Source organism: Mauremys mutica, chromosome 11 (assembly GCF_020497125.1).
Source record: "Mauremys mutica isolate MM-2020 ecotype Southern chromosome 11, ASM2049712v1, whole genome shotgun sequence".
NCBI classification, from domain to species: Eukaryota; Metazoa; Chordata; order Testudines; family Geoemydidae; genus Mauremys; species Mauremys mutica.
In genome coordinates this window covers 33,761,578-33,785,093 of record NC_059082.1, presented here as the reverse complement: position 1 = coordinate 33,785,093, position 23,516 = coordinate 33,761,578, and the positions used below count along the sequence as shown (strand labels likewise).

The 23,516-nt window shown below is 43.0% G+C and overlaps 1 protein-coding gene across 1 annotated transcript; it reads right to left on the bottom strand.

Annotated features, from left to right (window-relative positions):
• Positions 1-1,426: 1,426 nt before the first annotated feature.
• LOC123344513 (kunitz-type serine protease inhibitor bitisilin-3-like) lies at positions 1,427-23,040 on the bottom strand. Its single transcript, XM_044980820.1, has 6 exons — positions 22,906-23,040; positions 14,900-15,091; positions 8,313-8,480; positions 5,736-5,783; positions 3,582-3,660; positions 1,427-2,163 (listed from the first exon to the last, which is right to left on the bottom strand). The coding sequence occupies exons 1-6, from the start codon at positions 22,982-22,984 to the stop codon at positions 2,097-2,099; spliced, it is 633 nt and encodes a 210-aa protein (XP_044836755.1). The 5' UTR covers positions 22,985-23,040; the 3' UTR covers positions 1,427-2,096.
• Positions 23,041-23,516: the final 476 nt, after the last annotated feature.

The following is a 23,516-nucleotide window of genomic DNA, read 5'->3' as shown; positions in this document are numbered from 1 at the left end:
TTCAGCCTGTATCAAGCTGAAGAGATCTCATGGTGAAATAGGTTATTGTATGGTATCCAGTGCTAACAGATTTCAGCTGGATGCAATACAGTGGTGGAGGATCTGATTGCTGATGAGGCCAAGGAAGCTTTAAGAGAAGGGATGAGGCACATCAGAGAATGGAAAGAAAGCAGAAGTAAATAAGAATAAGATTTTTTTTATCAAGATTATATTTTTTTCTTTAATCTCATTCTCTGAAATGGCTGAACTCTTTTTGTTGAAGCTTTCCAAAAAAATTCAGCCTGAAAATGTTCAGCCCAAATGGTAATAGTTATGGCAAAGTTATAAGCCACTAAAAGCAGGGTTTTATAAGGGACAGGATTGGGTAACCTTAACTACCAACTTTACCTGAAGTAGCAGTCCCCTATCCAATATTAGGTGGTATCATCTTGGCCTCTAAGGTCCACATGCACTCAGCCCCCATGCATTTACTATAGCTCTGGACATTTAAAAGTAAGCATGAAGCAGACTAAATGAAATTTGTATGTGGTGAGACAGAAGTTATTCAAACCATCTCTTATTTATGATGGTACAGCCCATGGTGCTTGCTGACTCCGAGATCTATTCACAGGAATATGTCTTGTGAATATTTTTCTATTTTTGAAAAAGTGTAGTATATTAATTTACTTTAGAGGTAAGAAGGTGATGCTTCTGTATCTTCTGGGGACTGTTCTCTTGCCGCAAATATATTTGTCTTACACTTTAAAGAAAAACAGTTACTTGACTTTGAATTTGCCTTCTTTAAATAAACTTCCTGCTTCTGTAACATAAAGGTCACAATTAAGTGATAAGAAATAGCGCAGGCAGGCAGACAACATAGAAGGCCATAATTTAATGGTTCAGCAATCTGACAGCTTATATTATATCAATACAAGTGTACTACAGAAAAAAAAAACAGTAGACTTTCTACAGTAACATGCAACGCTGAGCATTGTAATAATGGGGGCAATAAAGATCAGAGGATTGCCTGTTGCATTCCAGTATCAGAGGGATAGCCATGTTAGTCTGGATCCGTAAAAAGCGACAAAGAGTCCTGTAAAAGCAGCAAAGAGTCCTATGGCACCTTATAGACTAACACGTATTGGAGTATGAGCTTTCGTGGGTGAATACCCACTTCATCAGATGGATGTAGTGGAAATTTCCAGAGGCAGGTGTATATATATGCAAGCAAGAATCAGGCTGGAGATAATGACGTTAGTTCAATCAGGGAGGATGAGGCCCTCTTCTAGCAGTTGAGGTGTGAACACCAGGGGAATCCTGTAGCACCTTATAGACTAACAGTCATATTGGAGCATGAGCTTTCGTGGGTGAATACCCACTTCGTCAATACATCTGTTAGTCTGTAAGGTGCCACAGGACTCTTCGTCGCTTGTTGCATTCTTCTGAGTACTGCTGCAGTACTTCCGAGCCTTGCATTCCTTTGCTCTCTCTCTCTCATTTTGGGCAGCAAACTGCACTGCACATGGACAATAGGCGCAGGTACAGCCGGTGACTTAAGTGTTACATCACCATTTAATAATGCAGATGATTTTGGAACTACCATCTCAGTAAAGATTCTCTGATGAGGAGTTTGGAAAGCATCTCATACAGCACACTACTGAGCCACAAGAAGTCTTGGGAGAACATTGTCTTGCTAATTAACATTAATGGAAATTCTGCATGTGCCTGAAGCGGGAAGAACAGACTCACTAAAAGCACATATGGTCTAGTTACCCACAACATCATAAACAATTTAGACTAAGCTCAGTGGAGATATTCTTCATTTCCAGCTGTGTAGCTAAAAGCAGGATTTAGTTCAGAGAGACAGTATTTTGAGTTAAGTTACCACTAGAGCAATGCTTAGTGCACTAAGCTATGGGGTTTCTTACATATGTCCCTCAAATGGGATGAGAGCTGTCCCATACACTGGACCGGATGAATAGGATGTGTAAATCCCAGTACGCATTTTATAGGTTCTTTAGAAAGTATAAACAATATTTCATATAACAAAACCATATGATACAAATCAAGGAATTCACTGCATTAATCCAAGGAAATAAGAAGGTTTTTCTTTCTGGTTAGTACATTTCCATATTAGCCAGGGGGTTATTTTGCTTCTTTTCTCTGGTTGAATATTTCTTCACTCTGGACAATTAAGGGAGAGAGAGATTAAATTAGCACAACCGTTCCATTGTAGGTTCATTCTCTTTTCCAAGCAATGCATATGTTTAACACTGTTCCCTATTTGTCACATTGTTTTACGCAAGCCAACAGAAACCTTTGCTGGGCCTATCCGGCTCCCCTTGAAATCAAGAGGGATTGTAATTAACTTTGATAGCACCAAGATTTGGCCTGCTCTACCTCTTATAACAAGTATGCGAGGCTGAGAGTGTTATGCCAGTAGCATACTCAGGGGTCAGGAGTCAGTTAATGGAGATGTTTACAGGTAAAATAAATACACGGGGGATGAATGTGGGGTAAAGCTGCTGCAAAACTCTTGTTTTTCCAGCTTCTTTTATATTTTATTTTGAAGCACCAAAACAAAGTAAATTAAATCTGATTTGTTTAAAAAAAAAGCAAGCATGAATGTGGATCTTGGTATGAATCAAACAAGCTTTGCTTGAACTCTAGCAATTTATTAGTTCAAATTTTCCTTGTTTCAACAGGTTTGCTTCACAAGTAGGAAAATATAGGAGCAAGAAATACCACCTCAGGACTACCCATTCCCACAGACTGTGTAGCCTAATGAATTAAGGCCAGATCCTCAATGGTATTTAGCCTGCTAACTTCCACTGAAATCAATGGAAGTTAGCAGCCTAAATACCTTTGAGGTTCTGAGCCTAAGTGTCCCCTCTTAATGAACCAGCATTTAAACCTGGTTAATGTTGTACTCCCATTAAAAAAATCCCCTTCCTGTCAACCTGATAATACAGTTGACCACTTTCTGAACATTTTCTAATCCAAATGATTTCATATGTAAAAACAAGGCAAGTAGGAAATAGAACAGTTCAGCCATACAAAGACATTGGGATAGATCTGCAGATGCTGTAAATTGTCATAGCTCGACTGAAGTAAATTTATTATTTACTGAAGTCAATGGTACTATGACAATTCACACCACGGGAGGATCTATAAGAACAGCCACACTGGAAGAGTATCAAACATTGGAACAAGATAAAATGAGGCCCAGCTCCCTCTTGTACCAGTTTGGGTTTATGAACCTCAGGAAGATGCCAAACTATCCACAGTTGCATTTTAACTTGCCATGTGAAAGCTCACTCTAATAACATAGCTTTCCTTATAGCTATCACTACCTTATTTGATTTCCTCCCAGGCTTTTTTAAACTACTAAAAGTTTTAGATTATATTCATTTTATAATACATGTGCTAGTCTCGATGAGTGTGGAAACAGAGATTGAGATTGAGCCACCACCCACCTCCAAAGTGAAGGTGAGTTTTTGGTTAGCTTTTATCCCCTTGGAGAAAAGTCACTGGTTTTACAATATCACATACAATATCCACAGTCCCAAACACCTGTATTGAATGGAATGCATAAGTCTTACATTTTCTGAAGGAAAATGGCAAGTGAAGATATCAAGATAACTGCTGCAGTACATCCCACAGTGATTCCAAGCACCAAGCCTGCAGGAAAATCAGTGCATAGTTAACTGGAGAGAATAGATGTCTTGTGTCTTTACATTTCATTTCACCAATGACAGAGACAGAACAGAAGACTGAATGTCTGAGAAAGCAGCCAGATTGTGTTGGTTTCCACTACTGCCTGTGCACCAGTAGCTTCAGGGCAGAGCTGGTGACAGTGCCACCGCTCCACAAATGACTTCGTCTTGTGTTACTTCTGCTGATGACAGAAGCAGCCCTTCTATATCTGATTCCTCCAGTACATTGGATACACTTACTTTGGTACCTTATTGCACATCAGGTGCCCTCTCCACAGTAGCTGGACAGTACAAGAACTGTCACTTGTCAATATACCCCATGGAAAGGCAGGTCAGTGCTGAGCCGTTTGCTATACCCCATTGCTTGCAGTGCTATGGGCATCTTCACAGCTGTGGAGTCAGGGGGAGGATTTGCCTCTTGTTGGACAATACTAGATGCTCTGATGTTCCCATCTTAAAGTCAAACTTGGGTGGGGGAAAAGGCAGAACCACATTCTCCCTCTGAGTGGAGGGATATGCAGCCTCATGGAGTGGGGAGAGAGAAGTCTGCAAATCTCATGGAATCTGAGGATCTGTGGGAAAAGTGGACCATCCCTCCTACATGCCCCCTATACATTCCAGAGGATGTTCTTTCCTTCTGGCCTACTCTCTGAGGACTGATCTACACCAGGGCCACAAGATCTTTGCTGCCATGGGCTATTCTTTCCCTTTTCCCCTCCACAAGCTGCATGCTAGGCCCATCTCCAGCAGTAGTAACTCCCTTTCACATCTGCCACCCTAAGCATATCATATTAAATAACCTGCACCCCTGAAACAGTGCTTCTCTTTTGGTTTCTCTGCAACACCCCAACTCCTTTGAGAATGGTGCCCCTATCTCAGCTTCCCAAGACCTCAGCTCTGGATCCCAGCATGATTCTGTTGGTTGTGCATATTCCCATCAGTGCGTACAGCAGTTCAGCATCAAACAATATGAAAAGCAGAAAGTTGGAAGGATCAAAACAGACTAAACAAAAGATCTGCATTAGAATATCCCCAAAGCCCAGTGGTCAGGACACTCACCTGAAGGTGGCAGATCCCCATTCAAATCCAGTTTCCCACTCAGGCAGAGGGGGACCTAAACTGACCGTCTCCTACATGCTGGGTGAGTACTCTAACTAGACTAAAGATTATAAGGGAGCTCCTCCTTCCCCACCCCCTGCCCACAGGCCATTTTGTTTTGGACTCTGCAAGCCACTTAAGAGGCTGACTGCCTAACTTCCCCCAGTTTGTGGACTGCCACCAGAGCTAGCCTGCAGTCTGGTCTTGGCACCTATCTCTGAGAAGAATAGGGCTTAGCGCACACCCTTCTGGTCAGCATCTCCCATTGGCAGGGCCGGCTCCAGGCACCAGCCCAGCAAGCAGGTGCTTGGGGCAGCCATGGGGAAGGGGCGACACGTCTGGCTCTTCGGCGGCAATTCAGCGGTGGGTCCCTCACTCCCTCTCGGAGCGAAGAACCTGCCGCCGAATTGCCGCCGAAGACTGAAGCAACAGCGGTAGAGCTCCTGCTGCCCATTGGGTACCTTAGGCAGCTCCCACTCTAGCATGCTGACTTTGTGGATCACACTCTCAGGTGCCTAGCTCTTCCCATTCATTGTATAGAGCACCGAGGCGCCTAACTCAGGCTATGTGGATTGCAGTGTTGTTTCTCTGATTTTCTAGGTGCCATGACACTCAGCGTTCCAAGGCCTACGTCCCTTCCTGGATCTGAGCCAAACCAACCAGGCAAATGGGTCAGTTGGTTTTAAATGGCCTTTGTTAATTTAGTGGGATGATATTTATGATTAATATTTATGAATTTTAACTTGCATCTGTCCCTTCAATGTAATGTAATTTCAATTAAGTTGCTCCACTGACATAGTGGGAAAGTAAGAGGAGACCATTAGAGCTTACTGGAATGATTGGCTACCATTGCAATTCAATACTTTTAGAATAAAATAATCCAAGTAATAACAGATAGCATTGACTGGTGAATTACTATTAAATAAAAAGGTATCAGCTTACCTACATCAGGCCCTTCATCTTCCTTTCCTGTTTGTTCACACGCAGGAGCTAAAAGCACATACATTACCACCCATTGGTCTTTGGTATTATGATAATGAATTCAGTGTTATTTTTAGCTTCCTTTTTCATTGCAACCCCAATTCAGTAAAGCACTTTAAGCACATGCTTAACTTTGCTCACTTGCTTATGTGCTTTCCTGAATTGTGGTTTTTATGAATAAAACAGAAGAGCTAAGGAAGTTTCTTCATTAGCTCGAATGTAGCCAGACTGATAGCTTGTAGAGCAGCCTTTAGTGGTCAAGATAAGTTACAAATGCTTGAGCAAGTTTGATTACATCCAGCAGAGAGCAGTGGTGCACACAAGTTATCAAATACATGAAATTGTAAAAGGCCCATTTTAATGTCACACAATGGGTATGCTTGTAATGCAGTCTCTTTGTCTATTGAAAAATATCCACTTTGAGTGTTTGGAAGAAGGAAGTGTTACAAGTGACTTGCCAATGGAGGAATAAAATGTGGCTTGCTGGAGAGAATCTGACTAGGAAGATTAGCTGTACATGATCTCTGGAATGCTGAGAACAAGGAATTCAGATTAAAATCATCCTTTATGTTTTATACAAAGAATAAACATGAAACTTCTGTAACCATCAGATTGAGAGCTGGAGCCGACCATCCTTATTCAGATTGTAAGGTAACAGTTTGAAAGCAAGAGTCTAATTAAAATTATGGCTAAAAAAATCCTATGGGGGCTATGCACAGGGTGCATGTCTCTTTAGAATGTGGCCCTAAGAATCAGTGCTATAGCATAAAAACATCTGCTGCTGAGCATAGCAGAACACAATTCATACCCTACTTAAAGACCTATGCATAATGTTCTGCTACAGAATATGTGCAGACAGCTACCATGGACTTCAACAGGAGCCATCCATGAATATCTAGGGCCAGAATTCAGCCCTAAGTTGCGGTAATTCGGCGGCGGGGGGTCCTTCCGCTCCGGGACCCACCCGCGAAGTGCCCCGAAGACCCGCGGCGGGAGCTCCCCGCCGCTGAATTACTGCCAAAGACCCGGCACTTCAGCGGCGGGTCCTGGGCAGAAGGACCCCCCACTGCCAAAGCCCCAGAGCGGAAGAAGCTCCGGGGGCCCGGGCCCCGCGAGAGTTTTCCGGGGCCCCCAGAGCGAGTGAAGGACCCCGCTCCAGGGGCCCCGAAAAACTCTTGTGGGGGCCCCTGCAGGGCCTGGGGCAAATTGCCCCACTTGCCCCCCCTCTGGGCGGCCCTGCTAAGTTGGTAGCACTCTGCATATTCAGAGTATTTAACCTAAAAGAAGTAAAATACACAAAGGTCAGCTTCATGATCGTTAATGTCAGTTGTGTTTTTCAGCAATGAGAGAGAGAGAGAGAAAGAGAGAGACACCAAGTCTGTGAGAAGCACAGGTAACTTTGGCAATAAAAGGATATGAGGGAGAAGCAGCAGCCACACCACAAGTCATGTTTTGTCACTTGTGTTATTTATTGCGTAGGCAGTTCCGAGAATGGCCACCTGAGGTCAGTCAAAGTGTCAGTTCTCTAATACATACATACAAAACAAATATTAGAGGACCTTAAGGTTGTAAAATCAGGCACTCAAAAAAAGTTAAATTTAGGCCCCTGTGCATATGCATTATAATAGTTTTAATTACATGATCTCATGCCATATTCCACAGGAGTCCTGCCTCATTTAGTGCACAGGATGAATGTTACTCAATTAATCAAGATTGTGTAGGGAATTGTGCTGTTGTCTGTAAGACTATTGGCCTCATTGCTGTAGAAGCGTGAAGGCAGGGGACTGCAGGAAGAAAAAGGAGGGTCTCCTGGTTAAGGCAGTTGAACGCTGCCCTGGAGAAGTGGCTTCTACCCTGCCTCTGGCACAGATTTCGATGTGATACTGGGCAAGTCCTGTAAACCAAGTTTTCATAGATGGCCACTAAGTGTTCTTTATTTATAGATGCCCAACTTGAGACACCTGGGGTCTGATTTGCAGAAGTGGCAAGCACCCACAACTGCAGCTGAAGTCAATAGCAGCTGTGCTCTGAACATATAAAGTGATAAATATTCTGAAAAAATCAGGCTTTAGGCATCTCAAACTGAGCATCCAAAATTAGAAGATACTTGACAATTTTGGCCTTAATCTCTGTGTGTCTCAGTTTCCCATCTGTACAATGGGGAGAATACCTTTCTACCTCACAGGGGTGGGTGGATGTGTGTGTTAAGGTAAGTTTATTAATATTTGTGAAGCACTCATCTATGAGAGAGATGAGTATAATTAAAAAAAAAACATGATGAAATTAATTCTTTGTCTCAGGTCACCGTCCCATGCTGCACTGAACAACCACCTGGCTTGGACAATTTCAACCTAAACAGTTAAAGTTTGTCCAGGTTATCAGCACCTGAAAATGGGGTTTTATAATGGAACATATTAGGCAACCTTAGCTATTTGCAGTGCTACCAGCTCTCCCTAAAGCAAATCATATCTAATCGGGACAGTGGGTAATGGACCTTTAGATGCCCACATATCATACCATAGAGTGCATTGTACATACCCTGAGCACACGTCTGGCAACATGTTGTCTCATTAACAAATCTATTTCCATTTCCTGCACAACCTCCATAAATGAAGGTCCTACACTTCTTCAGCGCATGATCAAAATACCACAACAAGTAGGTCCCTTTACAATGTCCAAGATCCTTCTCCAAGAGGCAAACACGGTCTGTATGAAGAACAAAAAGGTTAAAATCAGAACACTGGAGATGAAGCAACTCTGAATTAGCCTAATCTGTTTTCTTTCGTTCTGATCTACTTAGCACCATACAGTAATTTAAAATACAGGATTTCACACACAAAACCGCTGAATTCAAAGTGATATGATCAGTTTCTACTGACCAACATATACAGTAATAAAGCCCCTTAACTACAATGCATTCCTCAGCCAATCTCATCCCCAAATGTCTGCATAGAGGGGCTCTACAGTGTTTTTCCGGAAGATTATCAAGTCTGGGCTCTGGCAGACTGGTTTATCATCAGTAAGAAAGCCAGGGTTACCTACCATAGATATACTAAGAGGATAGATATACAACAGATTTGATTAGCTTAATGGCAGGTGTATAATGGGCCAAAGTCTACTCAGTTACACCCATTAGTTCAATGAGGTTGCACAGGTAATCAAGGGCATAACTTAGTCCTGTGTGTTAGTAGAAACCAATTCCTCTATGACGTGGTGTGGGACTTGAAAGTCTCATTTACAGGCCCAGACTTCTTGCACATACACAGCAGTGTGGAGTAGTAGATAGGCCAGTGACCTAGGACCCAAGAGATCTGGGTTCTGTTCTTGACTCTGCCACTGATCTGGTGTGACCTTGAGAAAAATCACTTCATGGGGGAGTATTCTAGTTTTAAGATTTCAAGTTCTCTAGGGTATGAACTGTCTCATGTGTTTATATAGCGGGTCCCTGATCTCAGCTGAGACTTCTTGGTGAAATTATAATATATAACAGTGTATATGAGGCGGAAAGTGGGGGAGCTATTTTGTTTCAGATCAAGCCAGCAGTGTTATATATTTTAGGAAAGAAAGGCTGAGAATGTTGAGTGACACATCGAGTTCGGAATGTCTATCCCTGGTTAAGAATCTAAGCCTAATGCACTTAAAGAGTATTACACATGATTTCTTGGTGGTATCGCCAACAAATGCTTTATAACAGCTTGTTTGAATTATAATGTTATAAGTCACAATCCCTTTTCAAGAAGAGGAAAAGCTTTCAATAAAAAACTGCTTGTGTGATCATGTTCTTATTTTTGTAAATTTAAATGCTAATTTTAAACCTACCAATCCAAGGCTTTTGGCCATCGAATACATCACTAATACAATGAAATCCCAGCAGCTTTACAGTAATCATTCAGCAGCTCAGCCAGCCAGTCACCTACAGGAGCTCCCTCTCTACCCTCCCCCTGCATTGTTGTAGGAAGTACATACTCAGAGCCCTCTCCAGAAATCCCATCAAACAAATGCAGAGCACCCAGAGGGTCACCAAATTCAGGCCATTTTGGACCAATGAGGGAGCAAGTTTCAGAATCCTGGAACCCTCACAGAACATGCCCTGCCAGCTACCCCCTCTTTTATAAAAAGGGGGATCCAGCTGACTGCAGTTGTTGCAGTATTCAGATTTAAGAACACACAAAGTAAAGAGACAATTGATGCTCTATTGGATAGATTATTTCCACACCAGTTCCCTATGTGTATTTCCAGGGGGCACCCTGACACAAAGTACGGTAATTTCAAAGCCCAGAATTGATCCCCTTCATTCCCCCTCTTTATACTGTAGCTCTGAATGAAACCATCTGAATTTCCATTTTCCATTCCAAGTGACTTATTCTCAGTGGTGATGACATTTTTTGCAGCATTACAATTGTAATGAGGATTCTCACAGTTGTAGAATACATGCATAGTCCTACAGTGAAAAAAGCTGTATTTACTCTAAACTCAAATTCAAGTATGTATCTGAGATCTACAGAGCAATTGTGTTCTTGTAAATGTGACACAAGAAACAGATTGGAATTAAGGTAACCTGATCAAAATTGCTTATTATGGACAGGATCCATATGGGTTGGATAACACAAAAGATTCTCTAGAAAAAGTGGGACTTAGCATTCTGCTGACGTGGTCTATGGCAGAGTTGGAATTATAGACCAGATCCTCAGCTGGTGTAAACTGTTGTAGTTCTACTTTCTTCAGTAGAGCTATACATTGATTTACACTAGCTGAAGATCTTGTTCTATTTGTTTTAAACCACATTGAAAGATTGTTTTCCTCTCCTTCATACTGGTGACTCAGGATGACTAAAGGCACAGTGTGATGATGTGCCACTCTTAGAAGAAATTTGACCTTTCCCATGATTTATGTTTTGCCCAGAGTGACAGCTCTTTCCTGCCCTTGACAACAGCTCAAAACTTTGAGACAACTGTTGAAACATACCTGATTCTGTCATTTCTGAGCATATCTGAAGAATACAATCCCTAGAATGGACACTTTTAAAGGCTACTTTGAGATCTTGGGTAACCGGTGATGTGAGCTCAGGGAATTGGATGCCTCCTTCAGAGGCAAACACATTCATTCTCACACTTCCACAGCACAACCTGGGTAAGGAAACAATAATCTTTACCACAGCTGTGCCCCGGTTCCGCTCCAGCTCCAGGCAAAAACCTGCAGCTCAACTGCTCTGAAGCTGCTCCGCTCCAGCTCTGGGCTCTGCTCCAAAGCCCTGATCTTTACTCTAGTACCTTCATATAAGAAACTCTTCAGAGTAACCATGTAATTGGCAGGACAGTGTCAAGAATTATAGTTGTGAAGATGAGCAGTACAAATTTGCTCCAAACTTGAGCCCTGAAGGAAGGCAGCTGAATTGAAAGGCACTGATCCCATAGAGCACATTCTGAAGGAGTACGGCAGAAAGGGATCTAGGGGTTATAGTGGACCACAAGCTAAATATGAGTCAACAGTGTGATGCTGTTGCAAAAAAAGCAAACGTGATTCTGGGATGCATTAACAGGTGTGTTGTGAGCAAGACACGAGAAGTCATTCTTCCGCTCTACTCTGCGCTGGTTAGGCCTCAACTGGAGTATTGTGTCCAGTTCTGGGCACCACATTTCAAGAAAGATGTGGAGAAATTGGAGAGGGTCCAGAGAAGAGCAACAAGAATGATTAAAGGTCTAGAGAACATGACCTATGAAGGAAGGCTGAAAGAATTGGGTTTGCTTAGTTTGGAAAAGAGAAGACTGAGAGGGGACATGATAGCAGTTTTCAGGTATCTAAAAGGGGGAAGAAAACTTGTTCATCTTAGCCTCTAAGGATAGAACAAGAAGCAATGGGCTTAAACTGCAGCAAGGGAGGTTTAGGTTGGACATTAGGAAAAAGTTCCTAACTGTCAGGGTGGTTAAACACTGAAATAAATTGCCTAGGGAGGTTGTGGAATCTCCATCTCTATCTGCAAAATTCAACTAATAAACGATGTGTTACAAATTATTTGCTTGTTGCTAGTATATACCAAAGCATTTAGAGGGGTAGAATTAGAAAGAATGGAATGAAAACAACAGAAGGGAAATTTAGGCTGAGTCTCAGGGGGGAAAAAAACAAGTCTCCTAATAGCAAGATCTAGCAGGCTATGGAAGAGACTTCCAGAGGAAATGGTGGATGAAACCTTGTCTAATCTATTTATATATGTCCCAAGCTAAGCACTAGAAAACATCCTGCCAGGAACCATCCTGCACTGGTAGTGAAATAGACAGGGTGAACTAATGGGTCTTTTCCAGCCCTAATTTCTGTTTGTACAGTACACAGCGGTAGAAGCATGGCAGCTGTTTCAGTGTCTGTAAATTGTAACTGTACACAGACTGTATCATTTCCCCACACACACACACAACAAACAAGTATGTTTGTAGCCAAAATATTCTGCATGATATTTCTCCTGCACTGTTTGTTGTAAGCCCCAAGGCATCTGCCTCTGTGCTGCACATACTCAATTCTAGCTTTGTTTAAATAACTCTCCACTGTTCCCTGCATATATCTGTTCCTAGTGCCACTTCACTCTAGTGGACATACATGAACAAACAGGTTTGATGGCTCAGAACACTTTTGTCCTGGTCAGTTTCTATTCTAAAGTTGTGACCAAGCATCTCTGGGCAAAATGCCTCACTGTTCGCAAGGCTAGCACAAGGCCCTTAGCTTAGGATGGGCTGAAATGAGATGAAATGCCCTGATAATTCGGGGGCATTTCATCCTGGGATAGTTGAGAGGGAATCCTACTTCATAGGCTCATAGACTTGTCCATGGGACAGACAAATGGGAGATTTCCTAGGACTTAGGGTAGGTCCATACTTACCCGCCGGGTCGACGCGGAGAGTTCAACTTCTCGGAGTTCGAACTATCGCGTCTAATCTAGACGCGATAGTTCGAACTCCGAACGCGCTCCCGTCAACTCCGGAACTCCACCACTGCGAACGGCGGTGGCGGAGTCGACGGGGGAGCCGCGGAGTTCGATCCCGCGGCGTCTGGACAGGTAGGAAATTCGAACTAAGGTAGTTCGACTTCAGCTATGCTATTCGCGTAGCTGAAGTCGCGTACCTTAGTTCGACACACCCCCCCGTAGTGTAGACCAGGCCTTAGTCTTGCAACATTCCTAGTTCCTTCTCCTTTACTGGATGCAAAGTAATGTTTCAAGCTCAGTTGTTCCCAGTGTTCAGCTGCAATCTGAATACAAAAGGCAGAACTGGCTCATACTCCCTTTCCCCCAGACCTCTGCCTGTTTCTAGCACTGAAGTAGGCCATTTGAAGGTTTGTTTCCAGGTTCCAGATGGAACTGGAAGAAGAAATGGTAAAAGACAGCAGGAGGAAGGGGCGGTTTTTAGGATTTTTCACCTGCTCTGAAGTGGGAAACCATGGGAGTCTCCTGAGAAAGTACGGTATGTTCTTCATTAGTTTCCTAAAGCAGTTCAGATAAGCACCCACACTTTTGGTTGCTTATACACACAGCAAACGCAAACTCTGAACTGACTGACAATATCCACATGAGAATAAATCAGCCACCAATTTACAGGGCCTCAAATAGAGACCTTCTGTGGAGTGCTGGAGAATGAGCCAACACCTCATATCCACAGCCCTTAACTTTTAGACGCAGAGAAGGACCCAAGTCATAGTTTGGATCTGGACTTGTTTTAGACACTAAAAATAATGTCCAAGACACCGAGATGTAATTCTAGTAGTTAACGTGGTGAAATCTTGCCAGGAGGAGAGGATCAGGAAGCTCTAGTATTTAGTATGAGCTGAATTTTTAATGTTATGAAATACTTTAAAGGCTGGAATTTTTATACTAGCACCTTGAGGAATGTAGTGTTACCTCATAAGATGGAACTAAACTAAACTGAAAGACTAGTAAAAAAACCCCAAAACATTTGACAGTTTATGTAATAAGGTAGAAGAGCCAGAGAAGTGTTTCCTATTTCAGGATTGGCAATATTCAGTTTGGCACCAGTTATATATCTAAGATCCAACATCTCATAATCTTGCAGAGCTAAAAAGAAGAGTTTTTCTATGACTGTAAAGGGGAGATCCCCAAACTGTCCAGTAGAACATACAGCACTTGCTTCTAGCCAGCTCTGAGGTACCAGACTTCAAATCATGTTCCGGGAAACCATCTTTAGGAAATTTTAACAGATTTTTAAATATGTACTGACTATAATTTCTCTCCTTCTGAGTCCTACAGTTAGACTCAGGGTCAATATTGCAGGAATTTCAGTGGCCATCAGGGATCTCCTCCTCCAGCTGCAGGGGCGGCTCCAGGCACCAGCACACCAAGCATGTGCCTGGGGCGGCAAGCCACGGGGGGCGCTCTGCCGGTCGCCGCCAGGGCAGCAGGCAGGTTGCCTTCGGTGGCATGCCTGTGGAGGGTCCGCAGTTCCCGCATCTTCGGCAGACCTCCCGCAGGTGCGTCACCGAATTCGCGGGACCGGGGACCTCCCGCAGGCAAGCCGCCGAAGGCAGCCTGCCAGCCGTGCTTGGGGCGGCAAAATACCTAGAGCTGCCCCTGTCCAGCTGGCAGTAGTATACAAAACACACGTCATTTTGTTTCAGGAAATACACACTACTACTATCACTCAACAATCAATCCGTGTCTTTGCTATTGTGGCTCACCTCCATTACAGGGATATTGCCTGTACCTAGGATGGCATCTTACATAAAGGAAGGCATTCCAGCAACTCCAGTCTCATCATCAGGTCCAAATGATATAATCGAATGTCAGGCTATAAAAGTGAAGGACCTGACCCGTATCCATGTCTACAAACCTCCATCTGCCAGCTGGCCAACTCCTCTCCTCCCAACCTTCTCAGGACCTTCAGTCTACTGTGGCAATTTTAACTTACACCGTTCCCACTGGGGATACGCTGATGATGATGTGGATGGAGAAAGCTAGAGGAGTGAGTGTTGATGGTTGACCTGTAGCTTCTTTATGATCCTAAGCAGCCACCACTTTCCATAGCAACAGGTGGGCCTTGGGTTCTTCTCCTGACTTTGCCTCTTCTACAATCAGAAAAAGCTATGCTGAGAATGGAAAAGTCAAAATAAAAGCCAATCTGACTCACCATCATCCGGATAGATTTGTTCAGCTAACGTAGAGCATCTCTTCATACACTGCCTGTCAGTGAAGAAGCGATTCCCATTCCCACCAGCACCTCTGTATGCAAATGGTTTACAGCGATCTGTGGTTTTATCATAGTAGAGTCGGATCCCAATCTTGTCTCCATGTACCCCTTCATCCATTGGCTCATTACATACTGTTCCAGGAAACACCAAAATGGAAAGCGTGTTACTCACAGACAAAGTCTACCTGGTAATATTTACAATGGCAAGAGGTGCTAGTTTATTCTGGTATAATTTCCCCATTTGGCCTGATAATGTTCTTATTGCTACACTGAAGTGCCATTTTAAGGCTGCTGGCCCAGTGTTCTTGCTGAGAGCAACCTCGTGGTAGACCTCTTACCAAGGTGTAGCGGGTGGCATGAGGAAGAATCTCCTGTGGAGAGGCTGCAATACCATTCCAAAGGCTGCTTCAACCCAACAGCTGCACTGCCAACACATTCCCTTCCCTGAAGGAGTGAGGGCCAGAATATTTAGACTGTCTAAATCACTTTGCTTTGAAATGTCTAATGATAAAAAATAAGCAGAATAACTTTTGTAAATGCATTTTGTAAAAAAGTTTTTTTAAAACAAGACATCTTTCAGGCCTTCAGACAGGAAAAAGGCACTAACTCAATTTCTCCTCTCCCCACTTTTGCTGGTCACATTTAGAGACTAAAAGCTATGACAGTAGCTTCTTTCACGTTAGTTTTTAGAGCCAACCCTGTTAACAAACAGCCAAAAACCAAACAAGCTTTTTATATCTCACTCCAAAGCTAACAAAATACCAATTCACTGTGCTGGCTGGCCCACAGCTTGCTTTGAGTTTCTGCACCAGTGGAAACTGTTCTACAAGTCTGACATTGGGGTTACCTATTTTAACCATGCAGTAGTGACTTAAAGCACAGGTTCCTGTGTTATCGGTCTCAACCCAAAAGACTAAGCTGTGAGTAAACTTGGAGTTGGATACGGGTTAATAGCTATCTTTCTGGTTCCATTTTAAAATATACCATTAGCTCAGATGATGGGCAGCTGATACCAGTGAGTCACATCAGACAACTTAAAGATATGTTGAAAGAAGCTGTAGAGTAGTTTGTTTGCAATCACAAGCAGACTGTTTAGTTCTTTGCTTTTGTTTTGCATTAGAGGAAGATATGCATAGAAATTAACGAGCAACATTTCCCTGTTCTTTTGGCTTTTTTATTTGATTATGGGAAAACATATGGTTATGAGCATATGATTATGGGAAAACATAAAGCAGTCAGAGCACAAGACTTTGCACAGCAATATAGACCCTCCAGGAGGAGCCAAGGTTATTTGGGGCCAGATTGTATCCATCCATTGCCTGGTAATGCTAGAGAGGAGGACACAAGAAGACCATATCTGCTCCCTCTAGGGCTACGTCTACACTACCGTGGTAAGTTGTCCTACTCTAAGTCGACATACCTTAGGTCAGTTACTGCAGGGTCTACACCGTGAAGGATCGATAGGAAAAAATCTCCCATTGACTTACCTTACTCTTCTCATCGGGGGTAGAGTACAGAGGTCGATTGCAGAGCAATCTGCAGTCGATTTGGCGGGTCTTTACTAGACCTGCTAAATCGATCGCCATTGGATTGATCTCAGAGTGTCAATCCCAGCTGTAGTGTAGACCTGAAAGGATCAGGCACAAGCTGACCAGAGGAAGGATGGAATGGGTCAGCGAAGTCATTGTCATTGTCCCACCCCCTTCCTTTCACACTGGCTAATGGTGCTGGCCAGCTGCAGAGAGGGAAGTACACTGCACCAGTGGACATTATCTCTAATGTACAGACAGGGAATTGAGGCAGACGTCAGCAGCAACATCAGGAACTGAAATATAGAATCCTGCAAGATGAAGATTGTGAGAGTGGAGCCCTAAGCCATCATTCTTCGTGGTGCAGGCCAGGGTCAAACTGTAATTGCCTTAAAGACTCCACTCCTCTTGGATAAAGCTCAGTCTGAACATGGCTCTTGGCTACCCATGAGCCAGTAACTTGAAGCAAGCTGATGGGAACAGGCCCTGCCACTTGACAAGGATCCTGTGCTCAGCGTAGGTCACGAGGCACTGACTAGTGATACTGGTTTGTTGTTCCCCTCACACACATTTCTGAGTCAGCAGCTGGCCCTCATTGCTGCTCCTTCTCTCACTTCAATTGCCCACAATGGCTACTCAGGTGGGACTAAGAGCTGCACTTACCACTGCACCCCCCTGTATAATAATCCTACCAAAGACCACTATGCACATAATCTGCCATTACTTGTATGGCCTTACTACTCTCTGTGCACCCCTGTCATGCACCCCTCTTGCTCCAGCCCTCAGAACATGCAGGCAGAGTGGCCTGCACACTTCACAGAGTTCATTGCTCTGAGAAGTTGCTGAATACTTGTGCTTTGGCTCGCTGCACATCACTCAGCTGCCTACCTCAATCAAGCATGGTCTGAACCGAGCTTGTGTGCTGAAACGCCCACTTCTTCATAATACAAGACCTAAGTCTGCCTGTGCACACAGTCTCCTACTCAGCTCTCAGAGCCAACACAAGAAGCACATCCTGTGAATGAAGCAGATGGAGCAGACACACTGCCGGGAGGCCAGTGACAAAAATGATCCTGTTATTATAGGAGTTATTTATGGAGGGATCCAGAATCAATACAAAGTACAGTGAGAAAAATGCTGTGTTCCGTTTTTAGCAGGAAGCCTTACTAAACAGTACCTCCCGCTTCTTGGCTTGCTCACTGTCTGGCTCCCTTTTTATCCAGGCTAAATGGCTTTCTGGTGTATACAGCCAGGACAAATATAGTGATTTACCATTGCACACCTATTATTTGGTTTCTATCTAAAGCTGACGTGAGAGCTCTATGCATTTACACTCAAGGGACTGCTGGAAAGATCCCTTCACTTTCTCAGAAAATTTGCTGTTGCCACCTTGGAAGAATAATTCCCCCACCCACATCTCACCCACTTCTCCACATGTACAAAGAACCCTGTTAGTCACAGCACTGACCACAGAACGTCTCTCTCCTTCAAGATTAGTTTGTTATTTCACCATTTCTCTACTATGAAACTGCCAATAATTTAGGCTCTCATTTATGCCTTCTTCACTTGGTGGCAGACACCACTGTTTGATAGTTAGCCAGAAGACTTGACAGAGAAGACTATTTTTGGTACCCAAACGCCGCTGTGCACCCTTCATACTACCAGCACCCTGCATCCCATGGGGACTCAGATGCTCAACTGCACTCTGAGTACAGTGAAGGATCCTCATTAAGATAAACCATAAAACTAATTTTGGTTCCAGATAAGAGGGTGACCCTAAATCAAGCTGACATGGGACATTCACAATCTGCCACGAAAGACCAGGTGTGGGGCCAATGTTTGGATGAGGACTACAGACAAAGAGAGCATTAATAGGGTTAATATTACTATTTTTCATCAAGCTTCTTTACAAACAGCAACTCATTAATCCCCACACATCCCCTGTGGGGGGAGGAAATCAGTCCATTTTACAGAAGTGGAATGGACACCAATTTCCTCTTTGGCCTTGGACATGTCACTTTAACCTCTTTGCTTCAAAACTCTCAGGTACCTACCTGACAGGACATTTGTGAAGATTAGTGAATGTTTATGAAGTACTCTGAAGACAATGGGGGAGGAGATAGGTAGACAAAAAGTATATCCCCATACTGTGGTCTTAACAAATCCCCTTGCATCAGTTAAAGTGGGATACAGTGAAATGCAGCAGGACTTGATTTTTATAGCTTGCAGAAACTGGAAACATAGGGGAAATGTTTCTCATAGCACCAAAAACAAGTTTTGAGAGAAGTAAAGCTTTGTAGAGAAGAAACTTCCAGGGGAGCAGAACCTCTTGCATTCTTATTCTGCTCTGCTACAGACTTCCTTGGAGGAAGCCACTTAACCTCTCTGCCCTATTGTCCCCGTGTTACAAATAGGAAACACTTACCTCTCAAATGTGTAAAGGTTAATCAGTTCATGTCTGAGAAAAGTTTTGAAGATAGAAAGTGTGAGATAAAGGCAGAGTATTGCATTCTGAACTCATTAGCCACAATTTCTTATCACATCACCTACCACTCATAACTTATATCAGGTCCTAAGCTGAATGCCAGATGGGATTTGTTTTGAGATACCCATGTGCTTGCAGATGTTTTTGTACCTCATCTTAACCTGTTTGGTGCTGGTTTCCCCACACACGATGTCATTTGAAACAGACATTTCATTGAGACTAAAGTACAGTTCTCAGTTTATATCAGGTACACTCTGACATTTAAATAATTTAAACCAGCAGAGATTTTAATTAATGAATAGACTTCTGTCATAATTACAAGGTTCAGCTGTGGCACAATCACATTTTTAATTTCCTAGCTAGATATTAGCTCTTATCTTTATTTTGTCAGTTCTTTGCAATCTAAATGGAGTCCAGAATGTCAATGAGTTCACTTCAGCAAGGTTGAGAGAGGAGCAAGGAGAAATGGATTGAGTAAGAGGCTTAAGAAGGCAAGAGTCTGAACAGAGAGGAACCTTAGAATGCTTTGTGTGAAATACCCAGAAATGTCTGTAGGAATGTGGTGACAGCACCTTTCTGCCAGCTATAAACTAAAGGTAAATGGAACTTCTGATAAATATAATCAGATGTTCACACAAATGATCCATTCAGTCTTCCATAGCAATTGAAAGTCTACACCGCATATTCAGAGCTGGATTGTTTGTCTAACCCATCCTTTATCATCTCTATGGGTCAAAGATCTATTTATGGTGAACAATAATGTACAGACAGTTACTATGTTATGTTGTATTGAACACACACACACAACATCATTAAGCAACAAAGAGTCCTGTGACACCTTATAGACTAACGGACGTATTGGAGCATGAGCTTTCATGGGTGAATACCCACTTCGTCGGTCTACATGCATCCGATGAAGTGGGTATTCACCCACGAAAGCTCATGCTCCAATACGTCTGTTAGTCTATAAGGTGCCACAGGACTCTTTGCTGCTTTTACAGATCCAGACTAACACGGCTACCCCTCTGATACTTATCATTAAAATCACCTAGTGCAAAAGGTAGTAAACCCAGCATGCAGAAGGAAGGTAAATCAAGTCTCCAACCAAAGCCTTGTCCGTTTAAGTATGGCTGCACATAAGGGGAAGCTAATCCACTGTGCTGAACATCTTGTGTTCACTCCTACCAGCCTCCGGACAGATCAGGGGTTTGATCATGCAGCATTTCTCAGGCAACTCATCCTTGCACACAGGAGCCTTCCTATTGAAGGTCAAAGGATATATGTCCTTAATACAAAAATAGCATTATTACTCACAATTGCTTAACATGTCAGTGACACAAATAGCTCAACCAATCGAGAACAACATAAGGAAGGCCCTTCCACCAGCCACATCCCTTAAAACCTGAGATGATACACCTGACAGGCAGGCAGACTAGTAAGTGTAGATTCATTGTCTCCAACCATTTTGGAGTATCTGTCTTTCAAGAAATTGTAGGCTGCTTGAAATAAAGGTCTTGAGCATGTCCTCTTCCTGTTGTGAGACTAAGGGCTAGACCAACCAAGGGATTTACATGCCTAACTGCCACCTTAGGCACCTAACTCCAAAATTTAGATCCTCAAAACCCCACATAGCCCCACAGGCACCAAAATTTCTGCCCATAGGCATGTGCAAAGCCACCTAACTCCTGACACCTCCAAGCAGCTCCTTGCCTAACTCTTGCCTGAGCCCCAGGGGCCTTCTCAAATGAGGTGGTGGTAGTCTCTTTCTCCCTGTCTCTCCTCTTGAAGCTGTTCCACTTTGTATGAAAAGCTTAAATATTCAGGGCGCCACTGAGAGAATGATAATGACTGTGTAAGCCTAGCTGTTAGGGCATTCACCTGGGAGATCCATGTTCAAGTCCCTGCTCCAGCGAATATCTAAATAATTTATAATTTAGAAAAGCTTCAACAAGAGAGCTTGAGAGAGCCACAGCCCAGCCTATCACATAGCTCAGTGGTTAGGGCCACAGGCACCAACTTTTGTTGGCGCCAGTGAGTGCTCGCGCCCCACTACCCCCGGCCCAGCCCCAACTCCATCTCCTCCCTGCCTCTCTGGATCCCTCCCCAAATCCCAGACCTGGCCCGCCTCTTCCCCGAGCGCGCCATGTTCCTCCTCCTCCCCCCTCCCTCCCAGCACTTGCCATGCGAAACAGCTGGCATGAAACACGTAGGAGAAGCCAGACAATCACGATGCTCTCAAATAAACTCACACGGGAAAATGATAAAAGACAAAAACATCACATCACCTGTGGGTGAAAACTTTTCACAAAGCGATCACTCTATATCTGACCTATCAGTCCTCATCCTCAAAGGAAACCTGCACAACACTTTCAAGAGACAAGCATGGGAGCTTAAATTCATAACTTTGCTAGACACTAAATATCATGGACTGAATACAGACACTGGATTTATGGCTTATTACAACAATCTATAACTCACTAACAACCCCTCCACCCCAAACTACTCCCTCCCTATGACTGGAGAGATGTTACAGGCCACTTCACCTTGAAATATGTCCTAACTATTTATGCTCAACAATCTATTCCATCTTGTGTTTAGCTGTGACATTCTGAGTAAGGGCTTGTCTACACTTAAAATGCTGCAGTGGTGCAGCTGCACCAATACATCTCTGTGCCACTATAGCACTTCAAGAAAGACGCTACCTATGCCAACAGGAGGGCTTTTCCTGTCAGTATAGGTAATCTACCTCCCCAAGAGGCAGTAACTATGTCACTCTCCCATCAACAAAGTGCTGTCTACACCAGGATTTAGGTCAGCATAACTGCATCACTCAGCAGTGTGGAAAATCCATACTGTCTGGAAATCAAGACTAATAGCAGACAGGTGCAAAAACAAGCACTGTACTCTGTATCTTTATATAGAGTCACATGGGATGGGAAAAAGTGTAGACCAGTGTTTAATTATGCATATTGCAGCTGCGGAGCAATGAGCATATTTAAAACAATCAAGTCAAACACCACATGCAGAACAATCCTCCAGCAAAGTTAAAGGTGGCCTCAGATTAAATCTAGAGGACTATTTTTTAAAAAAATTGGGCATGCATTAGCATAAAATTCTACATGAAAGTATTGCAAGTTTGCATACAGTACTGTGTGCGATTTCCATCATTTGCTGGTTTGGATGAATATTTTATATACCTAATACATACATCTTCAAAACTGTAAATGAAACTTCACCAAGCTATTGTCAAAAAGAAACCTACTGAAAATCTTAATTTGGGTGTATTTCTTGCAAGATAGATGTTAGACATGTTAAACATGAACAACAATGCACCTGGATTATGCACTTTTAGTCAAAACTTGAGCAGGCTCAAAGTATTTGACGCAGATCTATTATTTTGTAGTCACGCAAGCGGCAACATATTGTATCCATGACAATACAATACTGGACGGGATAAGTAACATTAGGTATATTTCTCAAGCCATCTTTTCCTAAAACTGATCATAACTCATGTGAAAAGAAACAAATCCAAAAACACTTGGCACCCATCCCTAATCTCATTTGAAATATTCTGCTAGACAGCAATGAAATTGTGTTTACTGAAGAGAATAATAATTCCTTGTATTTATGTAACACTAGTTAAAGAGGTGATCACAGCATCCTTATACTTGTGCGGGGGAAGATGGAAAGTATATTATGCTATGGACACTGCATAAAAAATGTCAGAGGGCAGGTGAAAAGTAACTTCTGAAAAGGGAATTTGAGGGAGGCAGCATGTAATTTACAGGTGGGGATTTGGCCAGGGCATTGGATTTTTCAATTCCTTCCGAAAAGCTCCATAACCATGTAGTCTATAATGACCAATGGTCAGCACCTTGGTGTTGTACATCATACAAAATAAAAAGGTATGTTAAAGAAAGTAGCTCTCTTACCTTCCAGTCTTGCTGATGTAAAGAAAACAAGGCAAGTACAAAATAAAACCACAGTGAGCGCAATTCTACAGCTGTTCATTGTGCTTCTGGACCCACACTCATCCCCCCCTTGCCTTGGGAAACACACTATCTACTGTCCACACTGCTTATCTGAAAGTGCAAAGTTCACTTCAGAGATCAATCTTTTTGCCAATCATAATGCAACATGCACTAATCATTAATAGCTAGCTAGCTATTGTAAAGAACTCTTAAGTTTCTTGATGCGTTCCTTCTGATAAATAAAATTGACACCCCTCTCTTCCCAGCTTGTTTGCTTTACAGTAGACTCTTCTGCCCAGACACATAGAGGCTCATTGACAAAGAGTTTTCTGGGAGAACCTTCATCCTGATCTAGTCATTCATTCTGCTAAGGTGGCAAGAGTCATAGTGACCAAATATACCTGGCACCCAGGAGGACTGGACAATCACTTTTCCAGAGATTGAAGTTATAGCCGCCCCTCATGCACTGGCTGATAGGAATAATAGAAGTTACTGCTGAAAACTCACCCAGTTCCAGTTGAGAATTGGGTTTTGAAAGAGAGCAATACTGTAGGTCAATTGGTTCCTCAAGC